This window comes from Trachymyrmex cornetzi, unplaced genomic scaffold, assembly GCF_001594075.2.
Source record: "Trachymyrmex cornetzi isolate Tcor2-1 unplaced genomic scaffold, Tcor1.1 scaffold358, whole genome shotgun sequence".
Classification (NCBI taxonomy): Eukaryota; Metazoa; Arthropoda; class Insecta; order Hymenoptera; family Formicidae; genus Trachymyrmex; species Trachymyrmex cornetzi.
In genome coordinates this window covers 267,538-291,578 of record NW_017298300.1, presented here as the reverse complement: position 1 = coordinate 291,578, position 24,041 = coordinate 267,538, and the positions used below count along the sequence as shown (strand labels likewise).

At 35.5% G+C, this 24,041-nt stretch overlaps 6 protein-coding genes across 12 annotated transcripts in view; 3 read left to right on the top strand and 3 right to left on the bottom strand.

Moving 5' to 3' along the window:
- The window catches only part of LOC108763343 (Son RNA binding protein), an 11,276-nt gene extending 6,830 nt beyond the window's left edge, over window positions 1-4,446 (bottom strand). For 2 of the 3 annotated variants that reach the window (XM_018510851.1, XM_018510852.1), the window contains exons 1-10: window positions 3,826-4,446; window positions 3,420-3,755; window positions 2,598-2,919; window positions 2,207-2,452; window positions 1,978-2,129; window positions 1,639-1,784; window positions 1,425-1,533; window positions 1,188-1,354; window positions 973-1,083; window positions 737-850 (exon numbers count right to left, since the gene is read on the bottom strand). In XM_018510851.1, the coding sequence (XP_018366353.1) occupies window positions 737-850; window positions 973-1,083; window positions 1,188-1,354; window positions 1,425-1,533; window positions 1,639-1,784; window positions 1,978-2,129; window positions 2,207-2,452; window positions 2,598-2,919; window positions 3,420-3,755; window positions 3,826-4,153 (2,031 nt within the window). In that variant the 5' untranslated portion in view covers window positions 4,154-4,446. The remainder of the gene's footprint in view (window positions 1-736; window positions 851-972; window positions 1,084-1,187; window positions 1,355-1,424; window positions 1,534-1,638; window positions 1,785-1,977; window positions 2,130-2,206; window positions 2,453-2,597; window positions 2,920-3,419; window positions 3,756-3,825) is intronic. The other variant, XM_018510850.1, reaches the window with a different exon arrangement.
- Window positions 4,447-5,881: 1,435 nt separating this feature from the next.
- On the top strand, window positions 5,882-10,741 carry LOC108763342 (IWS1-like protein). 2 transcript variants are annotated; one of them, XM_018510849.1, is made up of 8 exons: window positions 5,882-6,472; window positions 6,965-7,091; window positions 7,171-7,884; window positions 7,939-8,922; window positions 9,044-9,404; window positions 9,492-9,781; window positions 9,874-9,985; window positions 10,337-10,741. In XM_018510849.1, exons 1-8 carry the CDS (start codon window positions 6,460-6,462, stop codon window positions 10,457-10,459), a joined length of 2,724 nt encoding a protein of 907 aa, XP_018366351.1. In that variant the 5' UTR covers window positions 5,882-6,459; the 3' UTR covers window positions 10,460-10,741. The 2 variants fall into 2 exon arrangements, with proteins under 2 accessions (XP_018366351.1, XP_018366350.1); XM_018510848.1 differs by having other exon boundaries at window positions 7,171-7,885; window positions 7,928-8,922.
- A 605-nt stretch (window positions 10,742-11,346) lies between these two features.
- On the top strand, window positions 11,347-12,641 carry RpL18A (ribosomal protein L18A). The gene is made up of 3 exons (XM_018510879.1): window positions 11,347-11,436; window positions 11,680-11,859; window positions 12,236-12,641. The coding sequence occupies exons 1-3, from the start codon at window positions 11,419-11,421 to the stop codon at window positions 12,569-12,571; spliced, it is 534 nt and encodes a 177-aa protein (XP_018366381.1). The 5' UTR covers window positions 11,347-11,418; the 3' UTR covers window positions 12,572-12,641.
- Window positions 12,642-13,297: 656 nt separating this feature from the next.
- Window positions 13,298-15,416, top strand: LOC108763352 (F-box only protein 44). Of its 3 annotated transcripts, none has more exons than XM_018510872.1 (4): window positions 13,298-13,456; window positions 13,846-14,397; window positions 14,563-14,706; window positions 14,817-15,116. In XM_018510872.1, exons 2-4 carry the CDS (start codon window positions 13,846-13,848, stop codon window positions 14,985-14,987), a joined length of 867 nt encoding a protein of 288 aa, XP_018366374.1. In that variant the 5' UTR covers window positions 13,298-13,456; the 3' UTR covers window positions 14,988-15,116. The 3 variants fall into 3 exon arrangements, with proteins under 3 accessions (XP_018366374.1, XP_018366373.1, XP_018366372.1); XM_018510871.1 differs by lacking the exon at window positions 13,298-13,456 and adding an exon at window positions 15,364-15,416 and having other exon boundaries at window positions 13,494-14,397; window positions 14,817-14,998; XM_018510870.1 differs by lacking the exon at window positions 13,298-13,456 and having other exon boundaries at window positions 13,494-14,397.
- Window positions 15,276-19,678, bottom strand: in (inturned planar cell polarity protein). Of its 2 annotated transcripts, none has more exons than XM_018510846.1 (12): window positions 19,530-19,678; window positions 19,266-19,471; window positions 18,891-19,191; window positions 18,413-18,685; window positions 18,203-18,274; window positions 17,865-18,121; window positions 17,545-17,634; window positions 17,130-17,463; window positions 16,688-17,025; window positions 16,286-16,617; window positions 15,945-16,111; window positions 15,276-15,799 (listed from the first exon to the last, which is right to left on the bottom strand). In XM_018510846.1, exons 2-12 carry the CDS (start codon window positions 19,418-19,420, stop codon window positions 15,332-15,334), a joined length of 2,787 nt encoding a protein of 928 aa, XP_018366348.1. In that variant the 5' UTR covers window positions 19,421-19,471; window positions 19,530-19,678; the 3' UTR covers window positions 15,276-15,331. The 2 variants fall into 2 exon arrangements, with proteins under 2 accessions (XP_018366348.1, XP_018366349.1); XM_018510847.1 differs by having other exon boundaries at window positions 18,218-18,274.
- A 380-nt stretch (window positions 19,679-20,058) lies between these two features.
- On the bottom strand, window positions 20,059-23,582 carry fzy (cell division cycle 20 protein fzy). The gene is made up of 8 exons (XM_018510864.1): window positions 23,374-23,582; window positions 22,976-23,129; window positions 22,658-22,788; window positions 22,500-22,591; window positions 21,863-22,154; window positions 21,477-21,774; window positions 20,902-21,218; window positions 20,059-20,769 (listed from the first exon to the last, which is right to left on the bottom strand). Exons 2-8 carry the CDS (start codon window positions 23,086-23,088, stop codon window positions 20,441-20,443), a joined length of 1,572 nt encoding a protein of 523 aa, XP_018366366.1. The 5' UTR covers window positions 23,089-23,129; window positions 23,374-23,582; the 3' UTR covers window positions 20,059-20,440.
- Between the last annotated feature and the right edge of the window lie 459 nt (window positions 23,583-24,041).

Here is a 24,041-nt window from a genome sequence, read left to right as displayed (position 1 = left end):
ATATATATATATATATATATATATACACATATGGCATTATAATAGAAATAATAATGCTCCTGTGTCCATGCAGGCACAGAATCCACTCCTAAATAAGAAATAGTCTGTGCCTACAACACAGTCTCTACTAAATATTGATGTTAACTTTTTATTGATTTTAGCAGAGACCGTGCCCAAAAACTTGTTACAGGCAATTCAGTATGTCAATAGTGTATTTACTTAAACAATGTCAGGTCAAAAATCTTAAATAACTTAATATTAACATAGAATATTATTTTATTGTAAGATATATTAAACCTGTTTCACCGTTTAAGTAAGAGAGAGAAAAAGAAAGGAATTATAATAGATGTGTGTTAAGATGCATTTACATACATATCATGTACATACATAAAATGCTGTTCTCTTAATGAAAATTTTAAGTATGTGCTGCTTTGAAATTTGAACATGTAATTATAAAAATAAAAGTTTTTGTAGTGTGTATATGTGTAAACGTATATATATATATACACATTACTCTAATCTTTTATTTTATTTATATATATAGATAACAAATCAAATCAAACATAATCATTGTTTTATACATATAACACACACACACACACACACACACACACACACAAATAATTTACATTTGATTTGAAAATGTATTGTGCATCGGAAGCATTGATTTAAGGATTGATTCAAGGATGAATTTTGTGAAATTGGAGTGGAATAAAATATGCAATAATAACTTTACCTTACGTGCCCAGGCTTGATAACCTGAAGACAATTCTGCAGGTGTAAGTACTTTAACTCCTGTACTACCAGTAAACTGACCTGGTATCTGCTTACTTTCAGCCCACGTTCTCATCTATAATAACGTGAATAGATTCATCTATATATATATGTGTGTGTGTGTGTGTGTGTGTGTGTGTGTGTGTGTGTGTGTGTGTATCATGCTATATTTTGTGAAAATCTATGTCACTTTTTTACCTCATTTTGTGCCCGTTGCATTGCATTCAAAGCGCTTACATCATTTGGATTTTCCCTTAATTTTCTTATAGCTGCTAATCTCTCAGATACTATAGACCCAATATCCATAGTCTGCAATCATCACAATTAGGACAATCTTTTTACTAATTGACAGTACAATTAATTAATCATATAATTTTACAACATATGCATAGATGTTTTCTTTTTTATTTTACCTCCGTTGTTGTTGGGAAAACAGTTTGCACCGGTTGTACAGGTTGCACAGGTTGCACGGGTTGCACAGGAGGTGGTGGCATTATAATTGATAATGCATTTGTAGAAGCTGGTACAAATATCTTTTTTGGTTCTGGTTTCTTTGGCGTAACAGGTACCCATTCGTTTTCTGAATACAAATATTGTATCATATGAGTGCAAGAAAATAAAACTACAAATTATATCGTAAAAATTTCTACCGCTTCTTCTATGATGTTGTCCACTGGAAACAGGAAACTGCAATCTCAACTGATTTGATGTTTCAGCTGTTTTTTCTTGGAACGTTTTTGTTGGTAACTGTTTTGCATCCTGAAAAGGAGAAATAAAATTTGGTTTAAAATCTGATGTTTATATCGTAAGAATGTAAAATTTAAGATTTGTAAACAATAATATAAAGTAGATTTATATACCAACCTTAATATTCATTATAATAGAACTGGGTCTTTCTTTTAAAAGAAAAGGATGATGAAATCCTTTCTCAGATTCACTTTCTTCTCCTTCAGAAGAGATACTAGATAATTCGCCTAATGCTTCAGACTTGGATAATGATTTACAAAAATCTGAAAACACAATTTTATACGTAATTACATAAAGTGAATAATAATACAGTGACAGAAAACTAAAGAATAGATAATAGGTGTATATATATTTCTGTGTGTGTGTGTGTGTGTGTGTGTGTGTGTATCTGTATATATGTATATTCCAAGAAAAAAAATATATATACATATAAAATTAAGTGAACAAAAAAATTACCTGTAAGTTCATCCACTGTTTTCCCACCGGTTTGTATAGCAGCAATAGCTTTATCTTGTTGAGCTACTGAAAGAGTTCCTTGTTTTATCATACTTATAACATTTTTTCTTGCTATTTCTAAAAGTTTCTTCTTGTTAATCTCTATTCTTTCCCTAATAAAAAAAAATAGTAAGTAAATAAAATTGATATACAAATATTGTACTATTAAATAATTTAATGCAATATTAACTTTCTTTCTCTGCTCATACTTCGACCTCGTGTATATTTGTCTTTATTTTCATTGTGGTTTCTATATCTGTATCTTTCTCTGCTTCTGCCACAGTCTCTTCTTTCACTGCTCCTATTCCTTTCGCGCCTTTCTCTGCTCCTGCTCCTCTGTTTTTCTCTTCTATCACTCCTACTGCTACGTGAGCTATATCGCGTTCGCGATCTTGACCTTCTATCTTGTGAATGATTGTCTTTATCTTTTGTGCTTCTACAATTAAAATTTTTCATTATTATTCTGTAATCTTTTTTTCTTATCTATATAGAAATATTTCTTTTTTCTTTCCTTCTCTTTCCAGACTAATTCTTTAGACTTAAATAATGATTTACTAAAATAATCTAAGATAATTTTAAACCTTTTTCTTTCCTTCTCTTTCAAAACTAATCTAAGATCAGTCTTAGAAGTCACCGAGCCCCTTGTTGGACTGAACATTTTATTTCTTATTTTATCTCTACTTGGGCTGAACGATGACGATCGATTTCGAGGCGGGGTAGGACTCAAAGTAGGTGTCCTATTATTATTATCCTCACTGCTGCTGTCAGATAGCTCACCATCTTCCATTCCTGCAGCTTTCGCCTTTTGCTTATTTTCTATCGCTTTTACCGTTTCATTATAAACAGTACTATTTTTGAGATCTTTTATCAATATTTTTCCTTGAGGAGACTGCTTTGATTTTTCTATTCATAGAAAGACATTATTTATATGTGCTTACTTTCTTTTTATATATTCTTATATACATAATTTTTCATTGAGTGCTTTCAAAATGTTCAACACATCTTAACACAAATGCACACAGGAATGTAGCATTCTAGAGCTTACTAGTAGCCCTAGAGCCAAGTACAGATGTGTAATGTATAGACGATTACAGCAATTGCACCATGTGTACAAAAATGTCTAGCAATTTTATAATTGGAGAGTACCCATTATCTGATTAAACAAATTATTAAATTATCTGGTTAACTTATGATTAAGCTTCTAACCAGTTTCACCCAACAAGTTTCATGCATGACATCGTAGATACAGCCCATTGGATAAAACACAGGTTAAGCCTAATCGTAAGTTAACTAGAAGATAGAAAACCAAATCTCTTAATTATATTCATATTATAAATCTTTTAATATTATGCATACATTTCAAAAACAATTTATAAATGTTATCAACAGAAAGAAGTACAAACCAAGCAGTTTAGGTATTATTGGCTCATCAGATTCATCATCCTTTTTTGATATAGGTGATAATTGAGGACTACCAGGATTATCCAAGAGTTTGTCTGTAGTATCTGAATTCTTCTTTAGATCATGGATATCATCTGGCTTTTCCTCGTCATTCATATTAATTTTTTCTGACACCTCAAGGTATGATTTTGCATCGTCATATTTGGTGTCTCCACAATCATTATCTTCATCCATCTTTGCTATTTTGGTCTTACCATGACCCAAGTCGGATGACCTACTAGAAACAGATTCATGTCTTCGCTTGGATTTCTTCTTGTGTTTCTTCTTTCTTTTGATACCTGAACAATATAAACAAAGAATGATTATATCGCAATACAGTGCCAAGTAACACATAATGCACATTGTTACCGTCTGCATCGCTATTATCCGAGGAATCGTGTTTCGATTTCTTCTTGTGTTTTTTCTCTTTGTGTTTATGTTTCTTCTTGATTTTCTTCTTCTTCGTTTGAAGTTCATCCGACAAGACCTTATCGGTTTTGTCAGCGTCGCCATTCGACACCTGCTGGACGCTATTTAACGGCGACGTGACGCCGTCGTCCGGTGTGTCAAAGGTACTGAAGAGCTCTGTCAGAATCTCGTTAGACGACTTCTCCGGAAGCCCAGGTTCCTGTTTAATCTTCACGCCGTCAACACCGACGGCCGTGATTAGGTTTGCGATGTCAAATAAATCAGTCATCACAGTTATTCGGCTAATATCTGTTTACTTATTTGCTCTTATGACCACTTATGACTGCGTCACCGTCATGCCATTCCCGCGCAGTCCGCTAAAATTGCACCAGTTGACTATGGTTGACTAGCACACTAGCGCACAATCACGCACCAGCAGTACTAGCATTGGTAACTGGAGTCGTGTAGTCACTGTAGTCGTGTTTTGCACAGAGAAAATTTCGATTTCTCTCTCCGCGAGCACTTCAAGAAACTCGAAATAACCTCACCACATGTTCACAAAAATAATCGATCGAGGTCAATTTCGAGATTTCGATCATAGTGATATTAAGGGCCATTCCACACAAACTTGCATAGCCGCATAAACATATGCATAAAGCGGGGAGCACAGACTCTTGCATAACGCATAACACATGAGGCATAAGAAATTGAACCAACCAGAGTTCTCTATTACATGGAAGGGAAAGAAACGGAGAACTTCGATTGGTACATATTCTTATGCATTACGTGTTATGCGTTATGCAAGAGTCTGTGCTCCCCGCTTTAAGAAAATCATTTAGGAAAGATTAATCCAACCCAGGTTGGTGCAAACCCGATCGGGCCGAAAACGCTAATAGTTTACGTTTGCTTTATGACAGAAATGTGATTGGATGATTTTCTTTATGCATATGTTTATGCGGCTATGAAAGTTTGTGTGGAATGGCCCTTAGTTCGGATCTACAATAGGGTTTTAAGCCTTAAGTCGTAAGAAATGGGCGAACCACAGTCGTTTATTCTCCTCGGATTAGACCGTAATTGATCAATTTCTTAAGGCCCGTCTACAATACACAGAGTAAGAAGTAAGAGTAAGAAATTGACCAATCACAGTCGATTATTCTTCTCACATTCGACTGTGATTGGTCAATTTCTTACTCTTACTTCTTACTCCGTGTATTGTAGACGAGCCTTTACGGTTTAAGACTTAAAACACCTATTGTAGAGCCGGACTTACAGCTCCTAAGTCCGGATCTACAATAGGGTTTTAAGCCTTAAGCCGTAAGAAATTGACCAATTACCCCGGATCTACAATAGGTATTTTAAGCTTTAAGCCGCAAGAAATTGACCAATTACAGTCGAATCCGAGAAGAATAAGCGACTGTGATTCGCCCATTTCTTATGGCTTAAGGCTTAAAACCCTATTGTAGATCCGGAGCGTTTCCAGAGTGCGGAAGCCATGGGTCGGCATCTCATGGAGCGGAAATTTACAGCGGAATGAAAGAGCGCGACTAATCACAATTGCAGAAAAGGAAGCAGAGCAATGACTGCAGAGTTGTGATTGGTCGCGCTCCACCGTTCCGTCCGTTCAGCTCCATAGGACGTCAGCCTAATTGGCTGCAACAGATAAACATGCGCAAGAACACACCATAGGTCTGTTCGTTTTGGCTGCACTTTTCCACCAGTTCATCTTTCTTCCTCTTCTTTCCTCTTGAAGAAAAAAGAAAGAAAGTTGAACTGGTGCAAAAGTTTAAGACCGCGGTCCGATACACGCTCACAACGCTTAAAAATCATTTCATCCTTGTTGTTTGTCAAATGTTAAACGAAGACAAACAATGCTCATGAGCGTTGTCAGCATGATTCGGACCACGGCCTAACTAAAAGGAACAGGCCGTATGTGTCTACTCGCATCGTGGGGGATGGGATGGGATGCGTCTTGTGACTACTTGACTAATGTTTGTTACAATAGCGGTTGGTAGCGGTTCACGACTGGTAACAATTTTTACTAAAGTTTTTGATAAACGAGAGAATTTTATATTTGTGGATATAACATTTATCGCATCGTTCTATTCTCTTTATAGACTATAAAGAATCGAAAAATCAATTATTAAAAAGAAGGAGAGAATTTAGTGCTGACATTTATGACTGATGTTAATTAACAAAATAGAAAAAAGAATCTTTAATTATAGAAAAAAGTGATACTTTATCATTAAAGTATCTCACAACACATGATAGAATCGAGAAAATAAAAATGTATAATTGAAAACTTGATAGTTTCTATCAGTTTCTATTAACCGGAGATCTTATAGTTAGTTATGTTACTCGTTCGAAAAGAGACTGATGTTATATGCATGTACTAAACCAGCATAGGAACTGATAGGAACTTCTCTTCGATACTTATATGAAAAGAAGCAGCACGTCTGTGAAAAATATACGATTTTGAATTATTGTTAAAGATATAAAAGAACATAACGGTTATGTTCAGTGACCAGTTGGTGTAAAACTTTTATTAATTTATCGTGACAAAAGGCCACATTTTTTATCACATTAAACATAGATGCCATGGGTTTTGAAGGTAAGGATAGTTATTTATACTATTGCTTCATTGAAACTCAAACTTTGTTCAAGACATTTTATTGCCTGAATATATGTAAAAGAAAATGTATACGAAAATATGATGTTTTGAGGTACAGTCGGAGCCTAAAAAGTTGCAACACTTTTTTTCAATGGGTTTTGGAATGCAGCTTATTCATCGAGCAATTGGTTTTTATTTATGGGTCCATAAGTAAGAACCAATCGCTTAGGGAGCAAGCTGTATTCCAAAATCCATCGAAAAGAAAGTGTTGCGACCGTTTTTAGACCCTGACTGTACATAAGTACATTTTTATAGCATATATTAATCCAAAGATCACAAGAATATTTAAAATAATATAAAAATATATATATATACATGTGATATCTTTATTTGTTCATTATTTTATCTAACTATATATTATCTTCTTTTTTTTAGAGATTTTATAAAAAGAACTACATATCATACGTGAATTGTTTTCTTTTTCTTTTTAAGACGAAAGAAGTGATTCGGATGAAGAACATGATAAATCCAGAAGCAATACTCCAGATTCGCAAAAATCAGGTAGCAATGCAGCAAGAAACAGATCACCTTCTGTTAGTCCTAAATCTTCACCTGCTAGGTATCTAATATTGATATTTTACTTGCTTAATTATCTCTATATTTTTTAAAAATTGGAATAAAAATTCTTTTGTTTTTAGATCTAATCAATCGTCTCCGATGCGAAATGGATCACCAGCTTCTGCCCGTTCCAATGCAAGTTCTAGAAAGTCTTATTCTAGATCATCATCCAGATCACCTTCACCGAATGGATCCATCTCACCACTGAATAGAAAAAGAAGTATATCTAGATCACGTTCTAAATCCCGTTCTCCAGAACATACAGAGACAAGTGCAAGAGATGGCTCACAATCACCGCCGCATTCACCGCGCTCTATTAAATCTGGCTCGAGATCTCGAAGCTCCTCTCACTCTTCATCTAAAAGTTCACATGCAGTATCAAGAAATAATTCACGTTTCAGATCAAGATCAAATTCTCCAAAGTCAAATAATACTCCATCTAAATGTATATCTTCGAAAGCAAACTTTCAGTCTTCTAAATCTCCTTCGCCGCGGGCAATTTCTAAATCGCGATCTCATTCGAGATCGCTTTCTCGATCCCGTTCTGTCTCTCCAAAAACATCGGTACATACACGCTCTCGATCGGGAACTCCCAAGTCTTTCCAATCAAGATCCAGATCAAGATCAAGATCAAGATCAAGATCAAGGTCAAGGTCAGGATCAGCAAATCCCAAACAAGTCAAAGCTGGTTCAAGATCAAGATCAAGATCTCTGTCTGGATCCAAGAAGGGTTCTCGTTCGCCTTCAGTATCGCCAAATCGATCTCCAGTGACAGAGAGGCAATCAAGATCAAGATCAAAATCAAGATCAAGGTCAAGGTCAAGGTCCAGGTCAAGGTCAAGGTCAAGGTCAAAATCACATTCTGTGAATAGTTCTAGAAAAGGCTCTCCAGATTTAGGGAAAAGCCCTCGATTTAGATCTCGTTCCAATTCGGCAGATAGAAAGTCTAAGTCGAGATCTGTATCAAGATCCAGATCTAGGAAACAATCAAAATCACCCTCGCGAGAACGGGCTTTGTCACGTTCAAAATCCAAATCGAAATCTAGATCCTTGTCGAGTTCAAGAAAAGGCTCGCGTTCACGATCGCGATCAAGATCGCAAAAATCTGGATCTAGAGGAAAATCAAGGTCTGTATCAGGTTCACGTAAAGGTTCCGTATCTCCTGCACATTCAAGGAAGAATTCTCGCTCAAGGTCCAGATCCAGCTCGCGATCCAGTAAATCTAAATCGAGATCTCGTTCTGTTTCAAGAGCTTCGCGATCGAGATCTCGTTCTGGATCCAGGAAATCGGTATCGAAGTCGAAATCGCGATCTCGTTCAAGGTCAAAATCTGGCTCGAGATCACATTCACGTTCACGTTCAAGATCAGGATCAAGATCGAAATCAAGATCTAGGTCAAGATCGAGATCAAAGTTACGCTCACGATCAAGATCGAGATCACATTCTAGATCGAGATCAAGGTCTGGCTCAAGCGCCAGATCTAGACATTCATCACGTTCTAAATCTCGATCTAGATCAAGATCTAGATCCATCTCCGCATCTAGAAAATCCAGAAGTCCTAGCAGAGATTCGGATAAAATAATTAGAAAACGAAATAGAGCATTATCAGATTCTGAGGAAGAGACTGATGAAGCTAAAGCAAAGAAACTAATGAAAAATGATTTGTCGGATTCTGAGCATGAAGATGGAAACGAAAGAAAAAAGAATGACGAGATGCATCAAGAGAAGGAAGGTGAAGGTGAGGAAAATAAGCAATTAGATGTAACAACTATCCATGATCAACAGGATGATAACGAAGATTCTGACGATGGAATTATTACTGGTAGTGGAATGTAAGAATATATTTAACTGCAAGATTTAAAAATAATACAAAAGTATATATATCGGAAGATTAATTAAAATTAAAAAGTGCGATAAAATTTAGAAAAACAAAAACGTATCTAATATTTTCAGGGATGATCTGCTGTCCGATTTTGACCGTATGTTAGCACGGAAAAAAGAGGAACAATCTCGTAGACGTAAACGAAAGGACATTACTATCATTAATGATAACGATGATATTATAGCGCAGTTGTTATCGGACATGAAAGCCGCAGCTGAAGAAGACCGAAAGTTGAATCATCAAAATAAACCCGCTACAAATAAGATTGCCATGTTATCGAAAGTATTGTCGCAGCTGAAAAAACATGATCTACAGTTGGCTTTCTTAGAACACAACGTCCTGTCGGTCCTTACTGATTGGTTAGCACCGATGCCTGATCGTTCGTTGCCATCTCTTAAAATCAGAGACAATCTTCTAAAATTGTTATGGGAGGTAAGATCATAAGATCATGAGATAAGTCCATTCGATCAAAAAAAAACATGTTTATATCACTTTATTTATTTATTACATCATTTATAGTTTCCAAAAATTGACCAATCTTCGCTGAAGCAATCCGGTATTGGAAAGGCTGTGATGTATCTGTATAAGCACCCAAAAGAAACGAAAGAGAACAAGGAACGCGCTGGAAAGTTGATCAATGAGTGGGCCCGACCTATTTTTAATTTATCAGCGGACTTCAAGGCGCTTTCGAAAGAAGAGAGGATGCAGAGAGACTTGGAGCAGACACCTCAAAAGAGAAGAAAAATTGAGGACGGAGGATCCTCTCAAAAATCGCAAGATATTAATAAGGCCTTGAAAGGAGATTCCAAGTATAGTCGTTGATAATATAATCGTTAATAATTGATGTTAATTGTTACACTTTCATTGCATTGAAACTCTTTCATCTTTCTATATCTTATAGACCATTGAGACCGGGAGATCCTGGATGGGTGGGAAGGGCTAGAGTTCCTAGGCCATCTAACAAAGATTATGTCATACGACCTGATTGGAAATCAGATATTGATATTAGTAGGGTAGGTAGTATTTGTTATTACTTATTATATATAGAATTGGAATAAAAATTAAAACTTCTTTTTATAGAGACATAATCGCTATATAAATATGTTCAATTATTTATGATTATTTATTTTAAATTTTACTTATAAATAAAATTTTGTATTTAAATTTTGGTTAAAATTGTTCACTTCTAAATTTCTAATCCAACTTATTAATGTTCAATGTTTATGGCATTCTTCTCCTCAATATCTTGCTTCATGACATTTGAAGATTTTTGGCTATATAAAATGTATTTTGGCTATATAAATTATATGCCAACACTTACAATTCTTTATACACAATTATAATGGTTTCGTTATTCTGTGCAGAGCACCAAGAAACAAATGAGCCGATTTGAGAGACACATGAAGAATTACATGGACAGTAAACGTATGAAATCGGCAAGAAGAGCAGTAGATATATCTATAGAGGGTCGTAAAATGTCTTTGTAATCGTCTTTGTATCGTGGTTTTTATGCTTTACACAAGGTTGGAATAAATCTGTGGCAATATCTCCTGATGATGCTCAGGAAAAGTTTGATTTCATTCTCGCGTAATCTCAGGCAAGTTAAAGATAAATTGCAAAACGCAAAGTTGCTTATTCTCTTTCCAACAATTGGTATTACATGTTTATTTGCAGATGAAAAAAAGAAGTAGTGGTTGTAGTTTCATTTGAAGATAAGCTGATAGTAAAGGAACTATGCAATTTTGTTTGAAAATACAAAAAATAATTACATTTAAAATATATGTTTTAATCAGATTGTTCCAATCAATTTTGACTAAAAAATCCAAGGATATTGTTTAAAGATTAAGCATCGATAATGTATTGTTTATAGCCTGTATAAATAGAATTAAATAAAAACGCATGTTTGAATTTATGTACATTTTGTTTCGTATTTAACTGACTGAATTAAACATTTCAAATACAAGCAATTGGAAGAGATGTTTTATATATACATATATATATGCACAAAATGTTTCACGGATTAAAAACAAACAGAATTTATGATCTGTTTGTATAAAGCGTATTTTCCATTTAGTGATACAAATCGACACAACATTGTTTTGTCTTCGTTACTCGTGGAATGCTAAGAAAGATGGATCAACTTATGTTATAGAAATCTTTCAAGATAATGAAATAACATGCTTCCTAGAAATATCAGTTTATGTTAGAATATCAATAATATTTGTTGAAATTTTGTATATATGTGTATAATTATATACATATATACGTATAAAAATTATAATTTACAAATAAAAATATTTATAACTTTTCCTTTATGTTCTCTCTTTCGATTGGTCTTTCAAAAAGTTAAATTAAATGGCCGCAATAGAATTTCCGTGCAAGATGGTGGCAGTGGCAGTCCTTTTCCGGTTTATCGTTAAACTGGTTGAACGTGTCACGCGATACTATGAAAGCGAAGGGTGAAGTAAGTAATTTTTACAAATTTTATTTGAGGAATAAGCGAGATTAATATTGAAAGCTATTTTTTTTATCCCAAGTATTAATTAGTCACTTGGAATTAGCGCGAAAACGTTAAACGGAGCTTTGCAGCGTGATAAACGGCGTGATCTAACCTGTAACTGCCCACACCAACGCATGCTCGCATAATCCGATACAACTAATTTATGATAAATTCGAATGAAATGATCATCTCTCCTTTTTCTTTCAGCTGAAAGAATTCGAGGTGATAGGGCGCAAGCTCCCCACCGAGAAGGAGAAGACCACACCGCTATACAAAATGAGGATATTCGCGCCGGATGCTATAGTAGCCAAGTCCAGGTTTTGGTACTTCTTGCGCCATATATATATGTATGTAAATTATCGCAACTGCAGCTTTGTCTTATTAGATGTGTTCTTTGTAACTGCTGTATTTTGTACTTGTTGCACTTAAAATAAAATGAATATACAGACGTTGGAAAAGAGAAAGAAAACGTGACAAGTACAGAGTTTAATGTAAACCACAAATTATAATTAAAAATTGTTAATGTCCATTTTTACCAGTGTAGATCAACTTCAATCTCGGTTTAATTTACTTCATCCTTTTCTAATTCTTAGAACTAGAAAAAGATAAAGAGTAATTTAATTAGGGTTAATTTACATTGACATTGATAAAAACGGATATAAGAAACTAAATATCGTATTGTGTTTATTTATATATTGGATAACTTTATATATGTTGATAACATATATATATATATATATATATAAAATTGTGAATCTTTTAGATCCCAGAGAAAACTCCAATGAAAATCAAGAACTTTGGAATATGGCTGAGGTATGATTCCCGATCTGGTACACACAACATGTACAGGGAGTACAGGGACCTCTCCGTCAGTGGGGCAGTAACGCAGTGCTATAGGGACATGGGTGCCCGTCATCGTGCACGCGCTCACTCCATACAGATAATCAAGGTGGAGGTTGTAAAGGCTGCTAATTGCCGCAGGCCCCAAGTGAAGCAATTCCACGACTCCAAGATCAAGTTCCCGTTGCCCAAACGAATTCAGCACAGAAATCGTATGCCGCTGTTCAGCGTCCGGAAGCCACGCACCTATTTCCTTTAAACGACACGGTGTTTTTGTACTGCGACGCTATACTACTTTGCGGAAAATAAAGGGAAAATATTCAACATAATTGCACGTAATTGTACAATTTCCTCTTCTCTGCCCTTTTCCCACCGTTTTGAGGGCGGCATAAAATACAGAGCTCGAAATGTTTTGGTTGTTTAGAGGTAACTGTGTTTAGTTTAGAGGACAGTTGTGTGTTTCATTACTTGTAGAGACCCTGGGTGTATTCCGTTTCACGCATTTATCATTTTATCCTTCTTTAATATTCGGTGAATAACAAGGATAAAATGATACATAATGAGCACTATAGTTTGGAACAAGCCATCGAGGAATCCCAATTTCTAGATAACGACATCTTAGTAAAATAGTGTTATTTTCCTTGTTAGAAATTTACTTTTTGGCTAATGTTTTATTTATCACACAAGTAGGAATGAATAAAAAAAGAAACAAGTATTTGTTTGCTTTCCTTTCTTTCATCAAGTTACAAATTAATTTTAATATATATATATATAAAAGGCATGCTCCAATATAGAGCTCTCTGTGTAAAGCACCTGTAATGTTCAGTGCATAACAAGGATAAAACGGTACATGATGCACAATATGCTCCTCACGGAGTATATCTATCAAATTATTAAAGAGCAGATTTCTTTCATTGATCATTTCAAAACGTGAGCCGAACATAGATAATAATGCGTGTCACGTGTCAAAAGAGAGCGGAACTCGCGGAACTCGCGCTTAGGATTGAGAGCGAATTCCGGCTACACATGTCTTCCGTTATGACTCAAAACTAAGCCTATTATTGATTTGCGCCACCTCCCGCGTACAAACACGAAGGTCCTGACAAACTGTGAGACAAGCTTTGGAGAGAGCACGCGACAAGTCGTAAGTAACTGCGATTGCAAAGTCATTTTGGACGTTTCGTCAACTTCGTTCCGTTAATTGTTCGATTCGAGCGTTCGAGTGCATTCGAGTGCATTCGAGTGACACGACTGACACGGCGGGCGATTTTTCTCACGACATCGCGAAAAATGTCATTAGTCTCTATCGAGCGTAGTGTCAAATGTTCAATATCGCGTACTCGAAAGCGTGTACTTTTGCGTGATGATGCGTAACAAAAGTTTGCGGAGATTCAGACGCGACGATGGCGAAACGCTTCTTCGAATCCAAGATCGCCTCGACGATCACTCTTGACGTCGAAGCAACGTTGTAAACACATATGCGTCAGTGCCGTCAGTGCATCACGTTGTAACGTGTCGAGTGTGTGTTGACAGATGATGGGACAGTTCAATACTATTCCTTCAAGTCCTCGTGTGATGTTCGATGAAGAGGGTGACAATGGCTTGGTACTTTGTGATAAATACCTGCCGGTCGAAATTCTGATAGAGATCTTTTGCTATGCCGACTGCAAGACTCTGATGAATTGCCAGTTGGTGTGTAAACGCTGGAAGATGTTGATGAATTACGTCTGGCATAAGAAGACTGAGCAGACGCTAGCCAAACCGTTTCCATGGAACGACAAAATCCCCTGGTCCGTATTTTATTTCGCATGCACTAAGAAGCCATATGAGAGGAACTTGCTGAGAAATCATTCCGGCGCAGAAGGCATGCATCATTGGGACTTGGGTTCGAATGGCGGTGATCACTGGAGGATTGAGGAGCCTCCCGTCGGCGTGCCAAGACTGCCGCTAACCGAATCAATGTTTAAAGACAGACAGATCTGTTTCACGACGTCCTATCAACGTTGCTCCAAAATGCAAGATATCTATCTGACAGATGAAGGGATTCATCCATATATCCTAGACACTTATCAACCACCTATAGTGGTATCGTCAAGTTTATGTGATGGAAATTATATATAAACACACACACACACACACACACACACACACACACACACACACACACACACACACACACACACACACACACACACACACACACACACATATTGTATGCAATTGTAAATTATATATGCCATGTATGTGTAGGTAAGCGAATGGTACAGCTGTCGATGGGACTGTCCAGCAAAATATCAATTGGAAGTTAAATTAATTGGTGTTGACGAAGAACAAATGGATAAGTTTAAATTTGAAGATATTCTAGAAGGAGAGAAACAGAATAAATGGCTGCAAGTGAGTATCAAAAAAATATGAAAAAAATTTGTATTTTACATAATGAAAATTGAAATATGAGATACAAATAACAATCTTTAATTTGTATTTTTTTGTATGCTTTATCACAGGTTTCACATGTATTTGAAAACTATGGAACTGGTCTCAGAGTTATTTCCTTTGAGCACAGTGGAAGAGACAGATTGTATTGGGCAGGACATTATGGCAGTAAAATGGCTGGAGCATGTGTTTCTGTGAAAATTCCTGAGAATATTTGCACTTGCACTTGTAAAAAAACGTAATTAAAACAACAAATATTACATAAGACAGAGAGGTCAAACTAGACAAGTTAGTTTATGAGGGATTTTCCCTCTGCTTTTTTAATAAAAAGTTTTATGTAATAAAAAGTCATTGATTTCAATGAAATAAAAAATGAGTACCTATAATATGAGTATACAAAATGTTAAATATATAAAGTTTTTTATAAAATATTAACTGTAACTACTTAATAAAAAATAATTTTAAGATTACGTTTTTATTATCACAGTTGCAAATTAAAGATAATTCATATACAGTGTTGCATATATATAATAAAAATTTATTCAAAATATATACGTATTTTCTGTATACATACACAGTGTAAGTGTTACGAGTGTAACCGAAAAGCTATTTCAATTAGGTTCTGAGGTGCAGAGTCTTGATGGCACACGTACAATTCCTTTGGATGAGGGCTCGTATAGAGGCGTCCAATTACCCAAAAAGCTATATTTTCCCATTCAAATAATACACCGTGTTCTTTAACAGCGATTAAACTTTTGTTGATTGCCGTTTTGTCTATATCTTGATTCAACATCTTAAATCTTACTGTATTACGTAACAGTCTATGAATAACATGTACACACTTATTAAAGTTAACAAGAATCTTGTTATCTTTCGATGTATTTTGAATAGGTATTGATGTTAATAGAATTCCTTCCACCATGTCCAATTGAACATAATGATACAAATAATTTTTATCACCTGCAGTTAGTTTTTGAGGTATTAAATATTCTGCTTGGTTTAACAAGTTCTCTCGTATATTGGATATATCCATTGTAAGCACGTTACTATTGCTCTATAAGAAAGTATTGATAAATATATTAGTATTTGAAACAAGCACTACGTATTTTTGAGAGAGAGAGAGAGAGAGAGAGAGAGAGAGAGAGAGAGAGAGAGAGAGAGAGAGAGAGAGAGAGAGAGAGAGAGAGAGAGAGTGTTACCTTATATATATCGATATCTGAATCACTGTCGTCCGAATATCTCGATGCCGAATTGATCTTCTCTCTGATTGCTCGTCTTCCAAGTATAGGCATTGCCTCATCGCTCATTTCGCTAACACCACCTGTTCCTTGGCTGAGTGAATCTTCAGACGTTTGTAAGGAATACACTAAACATGTGAAAGGGTACATATATTCTCACGCATATAAGAAATGAAACAACTTATATCTTATATAGTACATACTGTCTTATATTGTAAAAGTGACAAAAAGAATTAAGATACAGTATAAGAAATATTTGAATTGATTTTACCATTGATATACTTACATATATTGACACTTACCAGAACCCAAGATCACAGGATTTTCTTCAGGATTTCGTTTCTTCAAAATAGAAGGCAATTCTTGCGGTTTCTTACTAATAGCAGGATTGACATTTTGCTTAGACGGTACAGTTTGCGCGTCGGACGTTGATTTTATCAAACCAAATAGGTTTTCCGTTATACTGGATGACGCTTTCGTTGTTGTATGTTCCTCATATGGTATTACTTCGGGTCTGGTATTGGACGTAACCCATTTCGATGCCAAGACTGTGACTCCTATTTTTTGTACATGCTTCAATGTCTCTTGAGCCTCTTCCACGTAAAATACATCTGGGCCAATCGCGTCATTGTATCTAATAGAATGATAAAACTTGAATAAAAAGCAAATAGTCTAACTATTTATGTAAAATAATACACGCTCACTTTGCAGTGCATCCGCCAGATTCCAACAGCACCGCTAATAAATCATGCCCATACCCGACAACCAATAAAAACCATTTTCCATTTGATATTAATAACTGGCTGCTGTCGTTACTGTCAATAATGCCACGATTGCAAGACGAAGGATAAATTTGTTTCCACAGAACTAGGCATTTTACTTGTTCTTGGCTCACCAAATTTAATAAACCGTTATGTCTCAAGAACGAATGTACATCGATCAGATCTTCGTGAGGCAAATGAGATCCTAGAAGATGGCTCTTGTGATAAATGCAGCTCCCTAATATAGTATATAATCTTTTACAATCCATAGGATCTTCATTCTGTTAAATATGTATCTATTAGATACAATCAATGTAGGTTTACACTTTAACGTAAGCATATTTATTAATTATTTAAAATATAATTGTAATAAGTATCGATATACCCAGTCTCTGTAATCCATAGCTTCCATCTCGCTTAACGCAGCGTCTATTTGAATTTGCGCGTCTCTCGGTAGTTGTATAAAGCTTGCGACTGAAAAAGCGCTTCTAAATTTATAATTCTCCACACTTTCAGTACTATTTTGTGGTTTTTTTTTAATATCAGCTTCTTTGTAGGAATCTTTAATATTTGTTAATCTGTGCATAATTAGAGTGAAAAAATGATCCAAAAAAGACTGGTTTTCCACAGAAGTAAAGCACTTTGTTAGCGATTGATAGGTAAATTCTAATGTTCTGACAATGTCTTCTGTAATCTTTATAATCTCCTGAGAGGTACAGCTACAAAGAATTGATAAAATTCATGTTAAAATAATTGCTGTATTCTTTCCAATTACACTGTACACTGAAAGTAAAATTCACCATTTGCCAGGTAAAGCTATCAAAAGTAATTCATTGTCACGGGATGTGTACGCAATATGCGTTTCTTCGTCGCCTATATAGACAGTTGTACTAAAAATATATACGTTATGCGACGTCCAGAAAATCGCCCGTAGTACTTCGAGAAGTGATTCAGGATCCGAAAGGAGAAGGAAAAAAAATTATATAAATCACTTCCCAAAGTACTGCGGGCACTCTATATGTATATAATATATACATATTTTTTAAATACAATAATTGTATGTATCTGGAGACACAATAGTGTTTCGGCGTTAAAAAAAGCAAAGCGTCATATAGTATACCTGAGTGGTTCTGTGCCCACTATACTGGGTAATAAATGATTAAGAGTTATAAAAGCTCCCCTTGCTGTACATAGAGAAGAATGCACATTTTTAGTTTCGGAGCGCGGGAACGTATACAATACGCCTTGCAACTCTTGTCCCATTTCCGAAAGATCCGCAGTTTTTAAATATATTACGCCCAACGGATAATTCAACAGAGATTCCATAAAGAAATTACTAGATTCTTTATTCACCAAATACTGGGCCAATATCGATTGCTAAAAATGTACGATCGGTAAAATCTTGTCTCATTCATATCAAGTACTCGTACTATCGTATTTATAACGAAAACTAATTACTTTTGGTTCATTTACTTTTGGTAACTTTGCAGTAACATCAACACCAGCTACTCTTTGCAGTTCTAATGTTATCTGTAAATAAAGAATTTTTAAATCTTTTCTTAAAAAAATTAAAATAGATTCGAATTATTACAATTACACATAGCAAATTCCTGAATTTATTAATCACGAATTACTTATCTGCAATTATTAACATATATTAAATCTCACATTTGATGGCGTAGTGATTTCAGATAGTATCCGATCTAAATTCTGAAAAGTAACGTTGTTCGAATTGATGCTCCGTAACCAATCCCCAATTTTTATATTTCTCTTGTTCATAGCTTCACCATCGGGTATAAATCCGGCCACCATAACTCTCACTTTGTCCGAGAACGCACCCGGAGTAATACCAAAGTACGCTTCGCATAAGGTTGCCCTTCTTCCCAGTTTATGTCTTCTCTCAGGATCGACCCATAATGTGACTTGTCGAATTTCTCCTGCCTGATCATTACAGACAACATTACATACATCACAAATACAAGAAAAGTTTATGTGACATTTTATTATTTGTCATGTTAAATTTATTAAATTATTACTGTTAAATTTCACTTTTAATTCACGTGTTGTAAAATTATATACTTTTAAATGTTTCCAAAATATATATGTAGTTTATTGCTGTTAGTGCACCGAATGCTTCAGTTAGTACCTGGAAATCTTGAAATTTGACCTCCTTGCTCTCATCTCCTTTTTCTTCAGCAGTTGCATTATTTGTCGCAGCGCTATTGTTAATCCTTTTATTTCTCGTGCTCCATCGCTTGCTTTCCTTGCGTCTAATAAGACGAAACAGTTTGCCAGCTCTCGTACTACGACGACGTGTTAATTCGGGCTGAGGGCTTTCGATGTCATTTTCCGAAATTGTAGGATTCTCGAGTAGACTTTCCTCTGCGGATTCTATATAGAATACTTCTCCGGTGGGTCCGATCTCCGATTCCCATTCAACCACAGAGCTGCATTTGAGCATATTAAATCGTGGAGAAATCATTCACATTTATTCACAAATACGCCTGATTGTTGCATTTACCTGCCGGTGTCTGAATAATATGACCCTGTGCTGGAACCACTGTCACTTGCCCACCAGTCGTGATCATCCTCGTTGTAGATATCCGCAGAGTACGACTGATCGGACTGCTCGCATTTAGATTTTAATAAAGCATTTTTATTCTCTACCTCGCTCATATTTCGTTGAAAATTATTGTATCAAACAGCTTGATTTTATAACATCTAGCTCTGCAAGTAAGACCTGAACTAATATACGTAATATTATAATATTAATAAGTAGGTATACCATATCTTTCTGCATTGATATCCTAAATAACATATTATAATGTGTCTAACAATTATTATTATTTCACTTGCATTTAGTTATTGTATATAGGTAGACTATATGTACAGTGTGTGTATGTTTAGGCAAGTGGATAGCCTATTATTCGATACTACCTGAATGCACCTGTGTAACATACCTGAATACAAAGAGGCTTGCCCGCTTGCTTGCGTGGAGGGAAAAGAAAAGGAGTGGGGATATGATGAGCACCTTTTTATTCTAATATGCGTGAAAGGTAGTAAGATTTCTTTACATACGTAACGCTGAAAGTGAAGAGTCAGATGATTTTTAAATACATACATATATTTTTCTAAATTTATGAAAAATTCCAAATAACGTAATAAAAATAAGAACAACTTTTCTTGAAAAATTGAAAGTTATAATAAAATTTAACAAGACAGTCATAAAAAGCTTATTACGAAATGACAGTTACTCAACTTACTATAAAAAATTTATTTTTACTTCTTACATTTGTATAATTATTACCCTAAAAATGATTTTTGCGCGTAGAATCTGAATGTTCATATAATAAAAGTTACAGACGTAATACGCTAACGCAAGCTTGTTTGTACTTTAATTATTTAACAATAATATGTTCTTATATCTACTTTCTTCACCGATCGTACATGTATCCCAAATGCAATGGGTCTATCAACATTAAGTATTTACTTTTGCATTTTCTTTCTCTGTATAAAATAGATCAATCAATTGATTCGATACGTCAATACTTTTATGTTCGATAATATTCGACCATGTCATATATCTGTATTAATTAATCTATTTATATTATATACCTGTATATACCGATCGCATACAATCAATTCGAAAAATAAATACTGGAGTGATCGCTAAGCAACATGCATTACATGTCGATTTTATCGAATCGATTGTTTGAGCCTAGACGCAACTGATTTTATGTCGGCAGATTCTTTTTTTTTCTGTGGATCCACTTGAAAGCACTTCCACAATCTTAACGTTTCGTCGGCACCAGCACTAAGCACCGTAGTTCCATCCGGAGACATGGCTAAATGTAAAACGCGACTGGTGTGTCCGGTAAGTTCCGCGAGCTTCGTCATCGCTGAATATTTCCAAATTGTTAGCTGATTTTGCGCATATCCATGTCCAGAAACAATCTCTTTGTAGTTCGTAGACCATAGCAAAGCACAGACCTGAGACTTTGTATCTATCGTATTCAAACAGGCACCTGTGACAAACAAAAAAATCGAATCGTGTGTTATGTATAATTTTTATTTTATTTTTATTACTCGTTTTTTCCCTATAAATTTAATATGCTTTAAATTATTATAATTTACAAATCGCCTCTCCTGTAACTTGCCTGAGTTGCAATTCCAAAACCTAATAGTCCGATCAGCGGTACCGCCGCCGCTCGCGAGTACATTGTTTTGCCAAGGACACCAAGCGAGCGCTTTTACGGCAGCTTGATGCTGATTGAACGAATAAATAGGCTGCGTCTGAGAATGCCTTTGCCCGGCGATTGACGACCAGATTTGCAGCATATTGTCATTGCCACCACTCGCCAGATATTGCCCATCAGGCGACCATTTCAAGCCACACACTTCTTGAGCGTGTGCGTTTATAGTTGAAATGAAATGATCTCGTTCTCTGACATCATGATGCACTATTTTACCAGACCTTTGAAACAATAATGTAATTTTAGTCTTACTTCCAAAACTCGAATTTTAGTTGCAATCTCAGTTACATCTCGGTTTATTTCCACTTTAATGTTATGTAATTTTCCAAAATCTTTAGTAAATGTACTTAATTTCAAATAACTATTATATTTATCAATCTAATCGATAGCTTTACGAAATTGTTTTCTATAAGGATCAATTCTTTAAAACTTATGGGCAACAATCACAAAAATTAACAATCCAGTGTATTGGTGTATACCTGCAACCGCTTGATAGTACATGGGAATTCCAGGAAAGAGAACCAACTCTGGCTGTATGTCCGTTCATAACGCGCATTCTCTTCATTTGACTGCAATCCCACAATTCTGTATTTCCCACTGTGGTACCCACTGCCAAACATGGACCTTCTTGAATCCATGCGACGGAGCATACATAATCATTTGCTTCCAATTCAAATAACTGTTCTATAGTACCAGTTCCAGCGTTCCATAAATAAACGTTAGCACCTAATGCTACAGCTAAGATATTATTGTTTGACCAATCCACTAAGTTTAAATCTGTAAAAATCATATTTTTTTTTATCCAAGTGTTCTTTCATGCCTTTAGTAGTATAGTAAATAAAAAACGCGAAGACAGATCGCTTACAATAATCATCGATAATTTCAGGTGCATCCAGTATTCTATCAGGGGCTTGCGGTATGTATCTCGTGGAATTTTTGGCACTAGCTGGCGTTTTAGTTTGACTGTACAGGACTTTGAGAGGATTCTGATATCCTTCTGGTGGCGCTGGTGCTTTATTTTGATAAGATAAAATTCGCGCATTATTTATATCACCACCATAAAGATTCTCTCCTATGAGACGCTGCATCTCCCGTTTCTTAGGACTCATTTTATCAGCTTTGTCTCTATCTTGTTCAGCATTTTGTTGTTGAAGAATCTAAAGTAGAAAAACATAGTGCATAAATATGCCAAGAAAATTTCAAATATCCTACAGAGAATTTTTTTCATTTTTTATTTATGAACACATTCAGGGTACAGTGGATAAAAACCATCGTACACAAATTGGCATAAAGATATTTCTTTAGTATTTTAATATAGAAATTAGTTAGATCATGGAATTTTTGATACACTTTATCGTACTGTTAGACAAAATATATATTTCATAATTTAAAATATTTATAATTCACTTTTACACTCGGGTTAAATTAATACACAACGACTTTAATGCCCACTAGTTCATACTAGTGTCATCCATTTGCTGTTAGTCACAAATATTTGTTACCTTGAAATGACTTAATTCAAAATTAGTCGTGGCTCTCGACGGAATGAATCTGTCGCCACCGCTGGGTGTCTTGGCTGGAGTAGTGGCTCGACCTGTTATAAAATGCAATCAAAATTTTATTTCTTTCATTAACAATGTATAAATACTAGGAATCTTACTTGGAGACTTCTTAATACATTTGGAGGGAGTTTTCTTGGTTTTGCAATCATTTTTCTTTATCGGGGTCTTTCCTGATATACTGCTTGTGAAAGAAGTAATTTTCTTTGACGAGTTTAAACTGTGATTAACGCTGAAACATGAGGTACATGCGTAAGGCAATATTTGCATCAAACAAAGCCATGCACATCTAACAAATTTACTCAACGTTCAAAATTCATGTAAATTGTAATTATAATGTAAATTGATGGTACAAGAATTTACCAATTTAATAATTAAGTATTAATAATCAGATTCTCGACAAAATTTAAGACAGTTACCTTAAATTCGATGCTTCCATGCATTTCTTTTGCCAACGTGGGATTGCGCCTTTGATAGCGTCGTCCATGCGAGTTAAATTGTCGAGCTCCTTCATGAATCTCAGGTGCGTCATAACGAACTAATGCGACGTGTCCTCGAGTGCACGATCGACTGCTAGAAAAGTTACGAAACAATTAGTAAGTTGCGGACAAAACCCAATGTGTATATGTACACACGCGTTGACGAAATGGGATATGATGAACGCTGAATCGTTGTTGACGATAAGAAATGTGCCGAAAAACAACAACAAAAAAGTTGGAAAATTGAAATACCACTTGATCAATTCAATTTCTACCAACGTCTAGGATACGCGTCGGTCGGTGTAGGGTGTACATACATATGTACAGTCAGTACATACCAATGCCGATATTCCTGATTCTTGCTGCCTGCGTGAGGCGACAGCGTGGTTTAAATGGATGGATCGGGCCGATCGGGGTATCAAGAAGAGATTTAAAAAGAACGTTGGATTTTAAATGCCACCGGTCATTTCCTGTTTTGTTTGCGCAGATGTCGCCACACACTTCCAGTAACTAGAGTCCCTATATTTATGCAGCGAACCTTCGGGCCTACGCACAATAGGACAAATATTAGAAAGAGAAATAAATATCGAAGGCAATGGTGAGATGCTAATACGGTTCTCTGATCGAAGCACTAGCTTAAGCCATCTCGAGTCTTGAGCAACGTCTATGGATTCCGTACTAAGATGTCAACCTACCAGATAGTCCAGACACTCCAGACTGTCCAGATACCGGTTACACCGGAATACACGAATACACTTATTACATTTATTCATGTATTCTTAAACAAATATCGCATACGAAAATAGCAATTCCTTATGCGACAATTATTCACATGTGCTCCAGAATAGGGCCCCAGTTTGTTGTAAAGCGCTGCAGTGTTGATTGGGCTGTTGAGTGAGCGCTCGCTGTTACTGGTGCATTTTTCTAGATTGTCCAATTAGATGTTCAGATCTAGAAGAAGAATAAAGCAATAGCAGCGAGCGTTGACTAATAGCGTTTTCGGCCC